Genomic DNA, 17,706 nt, shown 5'->3' on the forward strand with positions numbered 1-17,706 from the left:
TGGTTTTACCACTGAAAATCCCACATCCCAAGGAACCCCTCAGTCCTGGACAAACCTAAACAGTGGGTTACCCTGTTTGAGTTATGAGTTTTTGACAGAATATTTATTGAAGTTAACTTTTAGAAAGTGTTTTCCAAGAGTTGGAAATATAAGGTCAAGAATAATCTCTAAATCTACTTTTAAAGGAAAAAAAAATTCTGTTTTGTGACAATCAAGTAGCACTTGGCATTTGGAATATACATTTAACTAGCCTGTATGACTTCCAGGTATTTGCTGCTGCGTTTGTGAAGACGAGCATTTCCAAGGGCAAAAGAACAATCTTTTTCTGAGTGCTTCCTTTAAGCAAGGACATGCTGCCAACTTGAAAGGAAATAAAGGCCACACTTTGTCTATGGGGGCATCCTACAGTTATTCCCCTGCAAATTTAATTCAAACAGGTCTTGAGATCTGAAACATGGAGATATCCACAAATTAGAGGATACTCGGATTTTAAAAAGGAAAGAAAAGAAATCCAGGCCACAGAGAACTATCTCAAAGCAGCAATAGTGTTTCATTTTCATGTTAATCACTCTAGTCCTAAAAACATGTTTTGAAGGTCTATATTGTGAATAAAATTTCTTGAGATTGTTTCTATATGAAATATGCATACTACAAATTTTAAAACCTAAAAGTTATTGTCTTCCAGCAAGTCAATTTCATTTAAAAAATAGCATGCGTGTATAAAATGTGCAAATCAATGTTATTCTAATACTTCGCTTTTAGAATTATTAATTATACAAATATGCCATTCAACTAGTGTATTAATGATTCCTTTAGAAAATGCAGCATTATTTTAATTTTATCACTCAAAAATATTTAAAGAGGTAAATATACCTCTTTAGAATATCACTATCTTAAAATAAAAGGATTTATTTAGAGAAGTTGCTATTGGAAAATGTTATTTTACTTTTTCAAACAATTTTAAGAATCTGCTTGACTTATAAAACTGATGATAACCTTCAGAACATTTATTATATGTTCATTGTAGGATGTACTTATAGATTATACTTAATCCTGTCCATTACATGAGAAAGATTTGTGATAAATCCTTTTACTTGATCCGTTGTTAGGGTCCCAAACCAACTTATAAACAAAAATCCCCAACGTAAGTGTTATTATATTTAAACAGGAAGTTGATTCTGTAATGGAGTAGAGACACTTGTCACTACAGATCATGATAAAACTTAAGAATATTAGTGTAGAGTCTGTCTTTATATCACCAGGTTACAAATAAGCTATTTTGTCACTATAGTTATGGTTTAACACATCCATTGTCAAAGGTATGACTGAAGTGAATAGAAATATTTAAGCCCCAAAAGATTTAGGGAATTCTGAGTCATGAAGCTCAAGAAATGTTTCTCAAATTCTAGGGGCTATTGGTGTCTGCCAACAGTTCAAAAATATAGATATAAATCTTAGGAATCACCAAAATTAATTTTACCTTGTCTAGCACTTCCCTTGTAAGACCCCATTTCAAATGTAAGGGTCTTAAAAGTCTTGAATTTAAGGTGGTATCACAATTCCTTTTTAGTAATGTAACTGGAGAACTCTTATATGTAGTCCACATTTTAGTTTGGCGCCTACAGGTTAATCCTGCAAGACTTTGATGTTAGTATATTCCATGAAGTATTTTTTTTTTCTGTGAAGTATTTAATGACAATATTACTAGTGTCCACCTCAAGATGTATGTAATGGTCACATTTTGATTATCTCTCAGGCCCCAGTTACACAGAACATTATAATCAGAAATGTATCAGAGACGTCCAGTGTCATGACACTGGTTTCAATAAATTGCATGTACATTGCATAAAATCTGGTTTATAGCCAAAAGATGGATTATAAAGCAATAAAAGCAAGAGTAGCTGAAGTTGAACACAAACACACACACTGAAAATCTGGCATCTTTAAAAAAAATATGTACCAAGATCGAAACATGATACCAGGGAAAGTGATCTGAAGCCACCCAAGTCCTGAAATGGTTTGTGGTTTAGGCAATTTTTTTTTTTAATTGGCCATCAACTCTTCACTGTGTTCTCCTTTCCTAGTTCAACGCTGGAGTTTGGGAATGATGCAACTACAGCGGAAGGCTTCAGTGCTCCGTGGAGACAAAAGAACCAAGACAGTTAACTCAGGCTAACAAGTGAGTGCCTCAGACAAACTGAAAAATCCGGTCCAGCTGTTTTGCATATGTTTGACACTAACTGGCTTTTAGATTAAAAATATGACTTTCTGCCCCCGTAGAAAGTTTAAGTAAAAAATGGCTTTTTTTTTTTTTTTTTTTTTTAAAGAGCATCAGAAAGCTTTCATACTATGTATATATTTACTACAAAAGCTGAACCAAGCACACACACAGTAAGGGGGAAAACTGACTCCAATTGATAGCTGGTTTAAAAAAATAAAATAGGCAAACCAAATAATCTGAAAATAGGGTTTGTCATGGAAACAGCATATTAATGGGACCATATTCCCAGTAGCTTTATGGTTTTTCAGGCAAGTCTTATTTTGCCATCACTGTTGAAAGAAACAAAAGAATACACTGGCTTTCTATATGCTACACAATTTAAAACAAGTTGTTTTGTAAAAACAAAGCCTGCTGGTGGCTTAAAAATGTCTTTTCAAATTACTTAAATCCACCATTTTAAAACCTGTCTGCATCAAATTTTATAGTTACATCATTTTAAGGACACCCACAATAAGAATGCTTTGTATTTATTCTTAGAATAGAGACTAATAATCTTAAAAAATTTTTTTCCAGAAACTATCTGTTGAATAATCTAGTAAGAAGACCTGTTTTAATTTAGCCTAAGAATTGCTATTTTTTGTGTGCCTACACAATAAAACCTTCTCCAATATCTACTATATTAGATTAATGTAACAAAGAAAAAAAGAACATAAAGTTGCACCTTGCTAATTAAAACTGAATGCTCTATTTTCAATCAGATTTAAGTTTTTCATTTGCCTTAAAATAAATAATGATGATGACTTATAAGACAACTGCCTTATAACCATGAAAGTAACTCTATTGTATTAAAGGTCTTCATTTTAGCCCCTTGTCATTTTATCACAAAATGTTTTCATGGGAAAATTTAATATAGATATTTTTAGTGTATAAAGGAATAAGAGACTTGTCTTCCAAAGGTATTTGAGGTTTTCCATCTGGCATTCTCCTTTTCTCATAACCTTATTTCCATATTGTAAAATATATAAGTACACTTTGTAATTTTATAAAAATTAGTATGTGTATACTTATGTGTATATTTTATAGAGAGATATAGACATATGTATATATACAGTCTACATATTATACACTTACATTAATTCTAACTAAGAGTAGACCAACTAGATAATTCCTCTAGGGAAGGTTCCTTGAACAATATAAAAATGGATCTTCAGAAGCAAACAACAAAACAGCCTTATACACCCAACTGCTGCTTAAAATGCTTATAAACACACAGGCAGTTAACCATTTATTGATTGCCTATTTATGGTTTTGGAATATCCAAGATTATGGAAAGTATAAGATAATACTTCATAAAAATCGTGACAAAGATGATGGTTGATGATTTAAAAATAAACCTCCATATTATAGAAAGTTATGTAAATTTACCCTTTAAAAGAAAAAAAAGCTGTAATAAAATTAGAGTTCTCTTTTTAATAATCTTCTTTGAGTAAAGAAATAATTTGCAAACTTCTGTTTTATATTGTTACTGTCATGGAAGCAGATCTTTCCTAGGGACTTCACAACATCAATCACTACAATGCAAGTCAGTTAATTCTTTGGAAGGACTGATCTAAAGGTTTAAAGATAGACTTTTTCGTTGAAATTCCTGAATTTATATACTGTGGGATGGGCTATAGACACTATAAAATGTAAAGGTAGTTCATAGTGCATACAGTTCCAGCTCTGTTATTTTCAGGCACAAAGACCATATAATTTTGTACAAAACTTTGATTTTTTTATTTGCGAAATTAAAAATATGGTATTATATATATAAACTTCTATTCCTCTATAAATATAGATGATTTTGTGATAATGAACAGAATAAATGCATACCAAATTCAAAGACCATTGTCATTTTAGGGTATGACAGACATAGATAGATTTAGGTCCTAAGTACCGGCATTTTGATAAACTCTTAAAGTTTAAAACAATACATCAGGAGGATTGCTTTTCTCCTCTTTTTCACAGAGAACTAAAGTGAATATTTTTAAATGGCTTTGAAAGATTTACATTTGACACATTTCTGTAAATCCAAAAAGGAGCACACAGGATTTAGTGCAGTAGACCTGCACACATTCTCCCTTTAGCATGCATGCCCATATTTTGTTTATTTCAGGAGCTAATCCCATCAATTATTCCACCTCCTTTACCTCCTGGAATCTTACCAGGTTATTATTAGTGATGTGGATTGTTTCTCCCTCAGAATGTGTTGTTGAATAATAATCGTAGTAATATGTTGAAAGTGTACAAGTTTTACATTTTAAAGTTTCTGATATATGTCTAATTATTATTTGATTGAAAATAAGAAAGTAGCACTTCATTTTGAGGACGTCCATTACACTGAAATCTCCTTCAAGTTTTTATATTCAGTTTACCGTTTTGCTGTCCTGTTAAGGAAAGCAAAGATCAGCTCCTTAACAAAGCTTTCCAGGTGACCTAATATTTCCATTTTACAGAATGGTAAATCTTTATGCAGGCTGTCTCAATCCTAGAGGCACGTTGCCAGGCATCCGTATGCAATTAGAATTAACATTTTATAACTCCCATCTTTAGTCTCTCCCAACCCACACAAAGATTCATGCCTCTTCCCAAATCTCAGTAACCACATCTTTCCATGACGCTGGGCAAACCCATACCAGGTTTTAGACGCTGGAGAATGAAATGAGCTCATCCACCAAAAATTAGACTTAAAAAAAGTTTGGCATTGGTTATCCCACTCACCCTCTAACCAACTTAGGTGGAAGAAGGGAGTGTCTGGGCGTTTGAGGCCAGAGCTAGGGAGGCTGCAGCTGCCAGTGCCCACATCCGGGGGCCTCCTCGAAGCTAGGGGTAAGGTTCGGGACAGTGAAAATTTCAGCTTCGGATAGTCTAAGGGACAGGCCTTTGCACTCTGGCCCCGGACAAGGGCTGACTTGGGATGGGCGGGGTTCCACTCTCGGACTTGCAAGCTTTGTGGAGTTCTGTACCTTAAGAGCCCAGACCCCAGCAAGGATGGGGAGGGAGGGAGCAGACAGAAGAGCAGGAAAGTGATCCGGGCGGTGCAAACCCAAGCGCTCCCCACCCCGCGTCAGGGAGGGGCGCGCCAGCACCAACAGAAGCAACTGAGCAGTGAGCTCTGGTTTTCTCTCTGCGGTACTCTGCAAAGGGCAAGAAGAAAAAGTCTCAAATGGTTAAACCGCCCTAAATAATTAAAATTTAAACCCCCCAAAAAAACCAAAAACAAAAAAGGAAAGTAAAAGAAAAACTCGTGAACAGTCGTCATTTAAATACAAATATACTTACAAAAATCTTACAGAGGCTATTTACAATCATAAAAGCATACAGTCCCGGTACCAGAGCAAGAGAGGTCTGTCCATCCTGCCCTGGCAGTTGGGCCCTCGAGTCCCTTTGCCCTCAGGGACAGAGCTTTTGCAGAAGCCTTGTTGTTAAAAGGAGCCCGCGGAAGTAAATGGCTAGTGAGAAAGCCTCGAGTAGCCAGACTTGGCAAGGATTCCATAGGGCCAGCATTTTGGGGTGGCTGGGACCAGGCCGAGGGCTGGGAATGGGCTGAGTCCCCAGTCTCAGACGGTGGTCTCCCCCTGTTTGCTATTGGTGAGCCTAGTGTAGAACTTCCTCCAGGAGTTGAGGGTCTTGCCGGACCAGATCCAGAAGCCTGACGTGATGCCCACGATCAGCGTCATAAGATACTTGATCATGAAGACTGTGAAGTCAGGGCTCATGGGCGGGTGCGGCGGGGCGCCGTCCGCCTGGAGGTGGGGGCAGGGGATAGCATAGCTCTTGCAGCTCTGGGCCACCCAGCTGCGCTCCCACTGGTCCCGGAAGGCCTGCTCGTAGAAGTAGCAGGCAATGACGATAGTGGCTGGCACCGTGTAGAGCACGCTGAAGACACCGATGCGCACCATGAGCTTCTCCAGCTTCTCGGTCTTGGTGCCGTCGTGTTTCATGATAGTGCGAATGCGAAAGAGGGACACGAAGCCGGCCAGTAGGAAGGACGTGCCGATGAACAGGTACACGAAGAGTGGCGCCAGCACGAAGCCGCGCAGTGCGTCCACGTTGTTGAGCCCCACGAAGCACACGCCGCTCAGCACATCACCGTCCACCTGGCCCAGCGCCAGGATGGTGATGGTCTTAATGGCCGGCACGGCCCAGGCGGCCAGGTGAAAATACTGCGAGTTGGCCTCGATGGCCTCGTGGCCCCACTTCATGCCGGCCGCCAGGAACCAGGTGAGCGAAAGGATCACCCACCAGATGGAGCTGGCCATGCTGAAGAAGTAGAGCATCATGAAGAGGATGGTGCAGCCCTCCTTCTTGGTGCCCTGCGCCACTGTGCGCGCCCCGTCCTCCGCGAATTTGTCGTTACACACCACCCGGTCCTCCAGCAGGAAGCCGGCGATGTAGGCCACGGCCACTGCCGTGTAGCAGCCCGACAGGAAGATGATGGGCCGCTCCGGGTAGCTGAAGCGCCTCATGTCCACCAGGTACGTGAGCACCGTGAAGAGCGTGGAGGCGCAGCATAGCACTGACCAGATGCCGATCCAGGTGCGCGAGAAGCGCAGCTCCTCCGGCCCAAAATACATAAGCCCGTATACCTTGGTCGGCTCGCAGGGCGCGCCGCAGTCCTTCTCCCCCAGGAAGTGGTAGTTGAGGTAGGAGGGCACCTTGAGGGCGCGCGGGCACGAGAACTTGCCTCGTTCCGACGCGCCGGCGCCCCCCGCGAAGCCGCCCCCCCTGTACCCTCCGCCGCCGTGCTGTGGGTTGCTGGTCCAGAACTCAGGCAGCAGCGAGGGCGTCGGGGTGCCCTTGTCCGACGTGTTCTGGCCCACGCACAGCTCGCCAGCGCCGTGCACCGGGAACTTCTCGCACTTTAGCGTGTCAGGCCACTGGAAGCCGAACTTGTTCATGAGCGCCTCGCAGCCCTGGCGCGCGCGCTCGCACAAGGAGCGGCAAGGCGGCAGAGCCTGCTCCAGCACGGTGCACACGGGCGCGTACATGGAGCACAGGAAGAACTTGAGCTCCGCGGAGCACTGCACCTTCACTAGCGGGTAGAACTGGTGCACCTCGAGGCCCGCATCCTCCTGGTTCGTGTGGCCCAGCAGGTTGGGCATGATGGTCTGGTTGTACGCGATGTCCGTGCACAGCGGGATGGAGATGGGCTGGCAGTAGCCGTGGTCCGGTATTGAGATGCCCCGCTCGCCGTTGTACTGCTGCCCGCTCTGCTGCTGTTGAGGCGGCGGGGGCTGCTGCCCCGGCCCGGGCCCCTGGCCGGCCGCCTGCGCCCGGACCCCCAGCAGCAGCGGAGCCTCCAGCAGCCAAATCAGTAGTAGCACTCCGCGCGCCAAGCGCCCGGAGTCAACTCGGGGGGGACGGCGGCGGCTGCCCACGTCCCCGCTCCCCTCCGCCACCGGTCCAGTGCGGAGTGTCCCGGCACAAAGTTCCCAGCTTGCGCCGCTGGCGGCGGCGGCCCGAGACTTCTTAGGCGCCTCCTCCTCAGCCATACTTTCTCGGCTCCTTTCTTGGCGCCTCTCGGCTGGGGCTGGCTGTGGCGCGGCCGGCGGCTGCTCCCCCTGAGGCCGGGGCGATCTCCTCCCCGCCGGTGCCCTCCGTCGAGCCCGAGCAGTGCTCGGCCCTCTCGACCGGCTCCCGCTCCGCGTCCCGCAGCCGCCGCCGCCGCGGAAACTTGCGATTCATGAAGCGCGGGCTGCGGGGAGAGCCCGGGTGGCTCGGGCGCGCCGGGGTCGCGTCCCGCCTTCCTGGCCCTCGGCTAGCTGGCTCCCGGCTGGCGGCGCCGCGCTAGTGGCGGCGGCCGGGTAGAGCGCGCAACTCTCGGCAGCCCAGCAGCCTCGGCTCCCCCCAGCGCCTCCGCCTCCTCCTCCTCCGCCGCCGCCTGACCATTTGTGTCAATCCCTCAACTCGCTAGCTCTCCTCTCCCTCGCGCGCCCTCGGACCGGTTTCCAGGCGCCCCGCAGTCTGTCTTTCACCGGGAGGGAGGAGCCTTGAAACAGGCGCGGAACTGGAGGCTCAGGGACCGTCGCCCAATCTCTGTACTGACTTGCCGGCGCAAAGGGCGCCAGCCGCGGTGTTCCCAGAGCGAAAGTCGGAGGCGGGCGGGTGAAGGAGGAGGCGGGACAGGGAGGAAGTAGTATTGGTGCAGAGGCACCTCTCGGCACAAAGAGTGGGTTTGCTATGAAGCGGGACAGGCTTGGTTGCTTTTGCTTCTGCGGAAGAAAGGGCGAGGACAAGTAGGAGAATGGTCCCATATGCTGCTGGAGATAATGAATAGGAGTCGGCGGACCGCGCGATTTAGCTTTTCTTTTATCCATTTTTGTGTTTAAAAATTCTGCTGTTAACGCTGGTTACAAACAGCAAACCAAGTGCTTCGATCAGAACAGATACCTTTGACTTAAGGAACGCAGGGCTTCCTTTGAGTTTATATCTGTCGAGGTTTTGTTTTAAATATTACTCTCAAATCCTAGAGCTCCCAGGCTGGGCTTGGCGGGCTTTGGACGCGCCATTTCCCCCAAGGAGAAGTTCACGGGATCGCTATCAAAGGAAGAAAAACAACAACCAAACACAAACTTTGATGGAATTTAAAAAGTAAAGTCAGATATACAGTCCGCTATTATTATGTTTTCTGTGGTCGAACTCCTTTTTCTCCTCTTTATCAATCCAGAAACAGAAGCAAAGAGAAACTGCCCGTTAAATATTTAGAGAGAAAAACTTGAGAACCCGACGACCTCTCTGAGGGAGCAGAGGAAGCCCGCGCTGCCTGAGACCCCAGAGGTGGTTCGGAGCCGGAACTGCGCCTGGGGGCAGCCTGGGCCCTGGGGGAGCTCCTGGGAGCCTTTCAAAGCCCGGAGACGCCCACGGACCTGTGGGAAATCCTGGGAGGGTCAGACCCGGGCCAGCTGGGTGCCACAGGCCGGGCTGCAAAGTGGTCTTCCACTCAGACGAAGAACTGCGGATGCCGGTTCGCAAAACAAACAAAACAACACAATTCATCTCAGCCGACTTACATTCTTGTTGTTTTCGTGTAAGATTTTTTAAAGTGATGTTTTGACTACGTGACTCAGTTTTATCAATAAAATGCCACTGTATTATTAATTCTACCTAGGATTGGTTGACCTATGATTAGACTCTCTTGGGTTACTTTTCTACAATTATTTTCTGTCTTTTGTTTATCCATTCATTTGTTTAATAAATACTTACCAAGCTCATATTATGCTCTAAGCACTGTGAGGTAGTAGAATACAAAGATAAGCAAGACATGGGCTGGCCTTACAGGAAGGCATAGTGCAGTGGGGCACAGAGATGTAGATCAGTTCTCTTGATGCCCATCCCAAAGCTAAAGGAGCACAGGAAAGCAGCCAGCCAGTGGAAGTGGGTAGGGAGGGTTCTGGTGGAGAAGTGGGTGGAAGGTGCAAAAGACAGGAGCTCTGAAGTGCTTAAATTGCTGCAGGGGAAGGGGGGTGGGTATGGCTGAGATATTATGAGGAAGGCAGGAGAAAAATTTTAATCCATGCTAAAAAGTCTGGGTTAAATTATATAGACAACAGGGTGCTGTTGAGGGTCACTTTTTCCCACATAAGCAGCGGGTGGCTGAACAATATTGTTACAATTTATATCTGTTTGGTATGTTAAACTCAACTAAAATGCAGCTTTTTTGGTCTTTTTTTAAAGAGCGATGCTCCTCAAACTGTGATCTCTGAACCAGCAGCAGCACCTGGGAACTTGTTAGAAATGCAGATTCTCCAGCCCCATCCATCCCTACTGAGTCAGACATCCAGGTGAGTGTGATACACTCAAAGTTTAAGGACCATTGCTCTAGAGAATAACTGTTGTATCCTTTTCTACACTGAGCACTATATTAATCATTTTGAGGTTAATTCTATCTTGAAATTGTCATATTAGTGGGTACCAAATGGTATTTTATATTGGGCCTGATCATTTACTGTCTAATCAATCTGGTCATCAGATCTACAAAATTGAATTGATCATCTAATTCCTGAGAATGAATCAGACCACCGAACTGCCTAGGGCCACAATGACTGAACATAGAGCCCTCATTCATAAATCATTTAAATCATGAAACAGGAAAGTCAACTGGAAGTAAAATTCTTCATTCTCACATAATTCATAGGATGGATTTTAAAAGACAATTCCAGCTGGATAATGTACCCACTAAAAAAAGTTCAGTTTATCAATATTCGCAGATACTCTCTTAAGAGCCCCAGAGTTTCTCAGAGCTTTGCAGTGGTTCAGCAGGTGGCTTCAGGATGACTGGGAAAAAGGGAAGCTGGGGCACAATGTCATTGGGAAGCTTAAACATTAGTCTACATGTAAAGGTCACTACTTTAGGTGAATGTCATTTGTCCTACATACTAAAAGGTCACTGTAAATTTCATCACCGTGCATGTTGGTGTCTCTAAAGATTGTGCAGTCATATCTTTACCTGTTGAAACGAAATGACATCTATTTGTTTCAGATTTATATATTATCATTTTTCAAATATTCATGGATGTAGTAAATTCATAAAATTCATATTTGTTTTAAAGCATTTCTGGATTCCTATTTTTTTTTAAAGAAAATGCAACAGATATCATAATGAATGTACAACAGGTATCATATGTGAATGAGCGTGTGTGTGTGTGTGTGTGTGTGTGTGTGTTGACAATAATTCATGAAAGATTTTGGTATTGATAAGGAGGTTGGGAAGCACAGGTGCTCTCTGAGGTCCTTAGAGCACTCACCGTTCATAACTATTCATTTTATCCTTCAGCATCCTGGCCCACTGTCTCCCGGGGACACCTTTCTCTAGCCTCTCACCCTGATGCTCTTTCTTCTGCTGATAATGTCCCATGCTTAGAAACTTTACCAAGCCATGTTTCTTCTGCCACTCCTCTTGTGTAAAGACTACTCTGTCTTGTGTTCCATTCTCTCAAGATCATTCTTGGTGACTGGGCTTGGTGAAAAGTCAATTTATTCTAGTGTATTAATTACCAAGAAACATCCAGTGTATTAAGCATCCACCATCACCATCACTTCAGATGCTTCCTCTTCTCCCCCAAGGGGGTAGGGCACAGGGAGTTTAGCAGAATGCAGTTCTGTTCCCCAGAGTAGGTCTGTCCTGCTTCAAAAGTTGTTCTCTTGAAATACGTGAGCTTGTTTTATCTTCCACTGGACAGTGAAGTTTACTAGGGAGGAGGCTCAGAAGTGCAGTCAGAGCTAAAAAGAAAAAGAAAGTCATTTTTGCCAGATCATGGAACCAGAAGGAACCCAAAATATCATCTAAGGACTAGTTAATTTTCTCCAGTTTATAATTAAGAATACTAGACCCAAAAATGTTAAAGGAAGAGATACAGGTTAAATGGCCTTGTTTGGCATGAATTTTGTTAAATGCTCAGTATAATCCTTTCTATATTCTTTTGAGTAGCTATCGTTCTTTTTATTTTTTAAAAAAATCAGTTTTCTGTAGAAGTTTTCTCTCAATGGATTGTGTAAAAAAAGACCTTGTCAAAAAATTGTTTCCTGAGCATTATTTTCCAAAGTTAAAAAAAAAAACAACCTAGGTTGTCTATCTATTTTTTATACCAATACATTATTTCATTTATCAAACCTACATGATACAGAGGAAGGTATTAAAATCAGGAACAGTTCAGGGTGGTAACCAATAAAAATTAGTGTTATGGAAGGTCTTTTGGGGAGGTGATAATAGCAGTGCTAACAAAATGTAAGAAGGAAAATATGAGCAGCATATTTTGACATTAATCTAAAATATATTATTTTCTCATATATGGTGGAAGGGGTTGAGATCCACAGATAAAAATTAGTAAGTATGAACTATTATGAACTTGGTAATAAAAATACTTCAATTAGGTAAAAGCTATAAGCATAACCCAATTCCTCCTTGATACTGATTCTTCAGGCATCAGTCAAGTTTTCTTATATCGAAGATCTTGTTTTATCAGCCCTTGCCTAAATCTTCTGAAGTTTCTCCAGACTGCTTATGTCAGGTTGAATATGGATAATTACCAGTTCCAATTACGTACAATTGGGTGCACATAGACTCGCCTGGAGTTAGGTGACTGCTCCAGGTGCAACCTGGCAGATCTAAGATAGTTTAAAACTCAACTTTATAAGGTTGGACTCACGCCTCTGTATCACTTTTGTATGTTAGGAATGGAAAGTGAGAACTTGGTTTACTATGCTTTGAGTGTCTGATGCTTATCTTTGAATTCCTAGTGAAGAGATATTGATTGGTTCAGGAGCTGGTAGTGATTAAGAAAGGCTGGGCTATGCTATTCCCACCTTCCTCGGAGGCATCACCTGAGGTCTGTTATACTGTCTTTGTAGAGACACTTTATCTAAGCTTTCAGCATAGATTTCTACTTCTTTCTTCTTGAATTTCTAACCCAGGAATTATGGCAGAAGCTAATTCTTAACTTCCAAAACATCCGTATTCTTTTGCAAAAACTCTAAAACTAAATGTCTTTTCTTTCTTAATTTTTTTCCTCACTCTTACACAAATCTGTTCTTGACATTGGTGAGATTGTTCTTGGATTCATTTATACACAGAACCTCAATTCATAGGCTCTCTTTGAAAGATCCATCTTTTGAGAACATATATTGCTTTCCCTAAAACAGCTTATCAAAGGAGACTGTCAGTTTGACTATCCTGACTTTTATCTTACAGGGCACTTATAGCCGATTAATATTAAGATCCTAAACTAACTTATCTTTTGTGAGTCAGCCGTAGTTTGTTAGAATTTACATTTTAAACATGGTTAAGACTCAAATGTTGAATATAGATGGGTATATTCAGTAGGTCTAGGTTCTAATCATGGATTACTTATACACAAATCTCACAGAACACATTTAAAAAAAATAGAAGTATGAAAGGGAGATCACCATCACTGAATTTATCATCAATAAGGTAGGGTAGTTACTACCCCCAAATCTTCTTATAGTTCAAAGATTAAACTGTAAAAGAAGATTTTGCTAAATATATTACTTAAATAGTTTAAAATACAAAGAGCTATCTCATGACTCTGCTTTAATGAGTTCTGTTGTCATTATGCAATTGGAAATAGTGTATACTATCTGGGAAAACTTTTGCAAAACATGTACACATTTGTATTTGATCTAAAATGCAGTCCTTCCTCTGAGGCCCGGGGAAAGAAATATAGATGATCCCTTGTAAATTAAAATGTTATGTTTCTTAAAGAGGCCTCTCTGATTGGCTAATATGTGGGGAGCATAGTTTGGAGTCATTTTGGTGCCGAAAGAGGTTTTTAAGAGTTCAAGTAAAACTTGTGCCTCTGGAAGTGAGCATGTCTGCTCTCCCTTCTGGATGACTTGACATTTTGTGTGTGTGTGGGGGGAGAAATAATATTATACATCTTTTAGCATCATAGTCTGATCAAATTGTGGTTTTTTTTTGTTTGTTTACTTGCTTCTTGCTTTAACCTGAAATTCTCTGGCTGAAGATACAACGTGTAAGTCAATCCATGGTGTCTAAAGTATTAGTAAAAATTCTTCTTAAAATAACATCTTTGGAATTATGATTAAGAACAAATGGAACAGGCAACCAGACATTTTCATTGAGATCCGACATTTCTTTGGACAGAGTAAAGAAAAGCACTGGGCTATTTGTACTTTACTAGACATCTAAGGCAAAAGAGATCCTAATACTTGAAAAAAAGTGGAAAAAGAAAAGAAGATCATTTTCTTCCATGAACGTTATCGTCATATCATGTACCTGACTTAATCTTCACAACAACGCTGATGCAGGTAGTTAGATGATGACCCGCAGTTCGGATGCAGAAATGGAGGCTAAGATGTTTGCCTTGCTCACCCAGCTGGCCATGGCGGGAACTAGAATTCAAATGCAGCTACTACATGCATTACCATGGCAGCACACCCAGGGAAACAAGATAGATCCCATAGCTTCTGTAACCTAATTAAGTTCATTAGAAAAGCCAAAACTCTGCCAAGAATCTACCTCTAAGACAGTTATTTGGATGTTTTAGTATAAAGGATATGGAACACCACAGGTCACTGTCAGATGGCCACCCATGATAAAACCCGAGAAATAATGGTACATTTTAGATGGGGGAAGGTGTCTGTAAGGCGGCAGAAAAATAGATTCAAAATGTAGCTTTCCTGTGATCTGATCTGATCCATGGGTAGACCTTTAGGGGATATACTCGCCATTCTTACATCTATTTTGCATCAGAAGAAAAGCCCGGACACTGGGGTATTCTTTGTGCTCAGCAAAAGGCACTGTCATTTCTTTTATCATGGTGAGTTTTCTTGCTTTCCCGAGACTCAGTTTCCTCATTTATAAAATTAGGATAATAATCTAATGAATACCCATTAGATTGGGTATCTTGCTGGCTTTTGCATACTGTAATTCTGATCACAACAAAGAAGTATGCATGTTTATACTTAAAAATCAGAGTATTAATCAATAGGCAAATGCATTTGGTAAAACTGCCTTAGCACATTGATTTTAGGAATCTCTGCATTATTGATCTGATAGGTTGGAATGCAATCGGGGTCCATTTAAACCAAGGGCTTTTCTTTTCAGCTTTCATTTTCCCTCAGTTCTCTCAAGAACAGAAGTAAGAGAAGTCCATGTTTACATGGGCTCATGAGCTTCCCCTTGGGGCTCTGCAGTGTGTGGAGTTTGTATGTCATTCTGTTTGCTGCAGGCCCTTCAGATTAGCACAGACTTAGCTTAGAAAGAAGAAAGTAAACTTTGCCATCATTAAAAACTGATAGATATTTGAAAATTATGCACGCAGATCAAGGTTGGATCTGATGATTTTGATATGGTTAATTTTCCCTTTTACTCCATTGTTTCCCCCCAGATCCATTATTTTCTGAATGTTCCATATACTTATTGCTATATAACAAACCACCTCAAATTTAGTGGCATAAAATAATAGCCATTTTACATGTTCACGAGTCAGAATTATTATGTTCATGGAGTCAGAAATTTGGACAGGGACAGAGAGAATGACTTGTCTGCATGCCATGAGGTCTGGGAACTCAGCTGGGAGGACTCCAGCAGCTAGAGGTGACTCAGGCGGTTGAGGGCTGGAACAGTTGGAGCTGGAGGATCTGCTTTCAAAATGCTTGGCCCCTAGGCAGGGACGCTGGACTCTGATGGGACCGTCAGCCAGAGTGCTGACGTGGCCTCTCCAGCATGGAAGTCTTGGGGTAGTCAGACTGTACAGACTGTAGTCAGACTGTACTGGAACTGTTGTTCCAGCCAGCAACACAGAAGCTGCATGTTCTTTCATGACCTAGCTTTGGAAGCCACATAAGGTCACTTCCAACGTATTCTAGAGCCAAAGCAGTCACAAGCCTGATCAGATTCAAGTGGAGGAGACCTAGACACCACTTCGGTGGGAGCAGTGTCAAAGAATTTATAACAACTTTTAAAACTGCCACACTAAGAAATCTGAATTTATAAAATAATTTTATTTTATGAGGGTTAAAGATAGCTATAATAATAACATTTGCTGAGTGCTTACTTTGTGCTAGTTAATTCTCATATTCATTCTTTGAGGGATGTCCTATTATTATCTCCATTTCACAGAGGAGAAAAATGAGGCTTAGGGAGGTTAAGGAACTGGCCACACCCTACTGAACAGGAGAATGGAGGTTGAACTGAGATTGTCTGGCTATAGACTATAGGAGCTTCACCACTGGACTATATCATTCCTTCTTAGCTAATTAGAGCAAAGCCTTTTAAGAACTGTTAAACAAAAAAATTAAAGCTATGGGCCCTCACCAAATTTTAAGAAATGTTTTGCATACAATTGTTACTAAGACAATTGTTACTAAGATGTGGTGGTCTTGGACCAATAGCAATTGAACAAAATGTCTCACCTCTACCTAGACACCTGTACATTGGCAGAGTATTTTCCTGGCAGGATTGGACAAGCTTAAACTGGTAGAGCTGGAAACTTCCCCAGGAAGAATGAGATGAATCATGGAGTTTGAAGGTTACTGTATTGTGACTGCTGGGAAATCAGGCTTTCGTCTTTTACTCTAGTTGGATATCATTACAAAGTTCAGAGATAGTTTTGCATCCAGAATTTGGCTGTTATCAAGACATATTCTGACACAAAGTTATTTCATCTTTCAGGGCAATTAGAAAGTTGATAGCTAAAGCACAGAGATACAAAGCTGAGGTTTTTGACCTCAGTTTTTACACATCAGACCAAGTAATCTGGCAGGTTCATGTCCTCCAAAAAATGTAAAATTGCAGAGAGACCCACCTCTGTAATGAATTAAAAATCTGTGTCCTGCAGGAACCCTGCTTCTTACTGGAATACCTCAGCATGCAGGTCAGATAATGTAACCCTTGTGACACTGGCCTGGAAATGCTAAGAGCTTGGGGTGTAGTGAGCAACCCCAGAGTTCTGTGGCTTTAGAACCAATGTGGATACTGAAATTTCAACCCTGTCTGCCCTGTTTCCAGGGAATTGGTGTAGACTGGAAATGGGATCTCCTCTAGCCTTTCATTTCTATCCACCCCCAGCCACTCTCCCTGCTGCAAATGGCTGTCATGGCTGCTCTGTCCACACCCTAACCACCAGAGACTTCCGGCATTGTTCCTGCTGCAGAGCTGCCCTCTCACCAGTCAGTTTCTGATGGGACACACAGCCCTGCAGGGTCCACTGCTTCACAGAGCTACCGTCCTCCTCTCCTGCACTGCCCAAGTTTAAAGAGATTTTTTTCGACTATGGTAAGAAAGAGCCTTCATCTAATCTTGGCATCCAAAGGTACACAGGGTCTTTGTACTTGACTCTTTCTACCATCAGGTAATATAGGATGTTTTCCAAAACCTGAGCAATTCAACCAAGAGTCTCCACTGAAAGCATTTCTCACCAACATGGAATCCAAACCCACCATGGTCCCTTAACCCTCCCGCCCAACCAGAGTAAAGTCTCATTCTTTCCCAGGCACTTCCCAAAGAGCTGCATCACTCTTATATTTCCATTTATTCATTCATTCAGTAATTATTTATGGACCACTTACCACGTGCCAACTACTTCACTTGGTGTTCAAAATACAACACCAAGCATGGCAGGCATCCTCCTGTCTTCACAGAGCCTTCATTCTAGCACTGAAAAGGACACAAAACAAATACACTATTCATTATACATGCATACCTGAGTTCATTCCAGTTGGTATAAATTATTTTAATTCTTTGGTTGGGAGTTATAGACAATTCTGGATAGTTTCAGGAAAGAACAGAATCCATGGGAAAGTCATAGAAGTGTCTAATGGAATACAAGGAGGAGATAAACTAGTGCAAGTGTCAAATTAGCTCTACCTCTTTGCCAAGAGTTTATGGGTCTTCCTTCTGATGTGCTTCATTACTGTAACTTAATCCTCAAAGCTTCGAGTCTTTCAGTTCAAAAGGGAATGTC

At 42.2% G+C, this 17,706-nt stretch overlaps 2 protein-coding genes across 2 annotated transcripts in view; one reads left to right on the forward strand and one right to left on the reverse strand.

Moving 5' to 3' along the window:
* Positions 1–3,978: 3,978 nt before the first annotated feature.
* On the reverse strand, positions 3,979–8,145 carry FZD1 (frizzled class receptor 1). Its single transcript, XM_024765184.1, has one exon. The coding sequence runs from the start codon at positions 7,753–7,755 to the stop codon at positions 5,821–5,823; it is 1,935 nt and encodes a 644-aa protein (XP_024620952.1). The 5' UTR covers positions 7,756–8,145; the 3' UTR covers positions 3,979–5,820.
* Positions 8,146–8,468: 323 nt separating this feature from the next.
* Positions 8,469–17,706, forward strand: part of LOC112413265 (uncharacterized) — a 52,617-nt gene continuing 43,379 nt past the window's right edge. Inside the window, exons 1-2 of the mRNA XM_024765179.1 lie at positions 8,469–9,290; positions 9,938–10,044. Coding sequence (XP_024620947.1) covers positions 9,222–9,290; positions 9,938–10,044 — 176 coding nt within the window. The 5' untranslated portion in view covers positions 8,469–9,221. The remainder of the gene's footprint in view (positions 9,291–9,937; positions 10,045–17,706) is intronic.

This window comes from Neophocaena asiaeorientalis, unplaced genomic scaffold (genome assembly GCF_003031525.2).
Source record: "Neophocaena asiaeorientalis asiaeorientalis breed wild unplaced genomic scaffold, Neophocaena_asiaeorientalis_V1.1 scaffold63, whole genome shotgun sequence".
NCBI classification, from domain to species: Eukaryota; Metazoa; Chordata; class Mammalia; order Artiodactyla; family Phocoenidae; genus Neophocaena; species Neophocaena asiaeorientalis.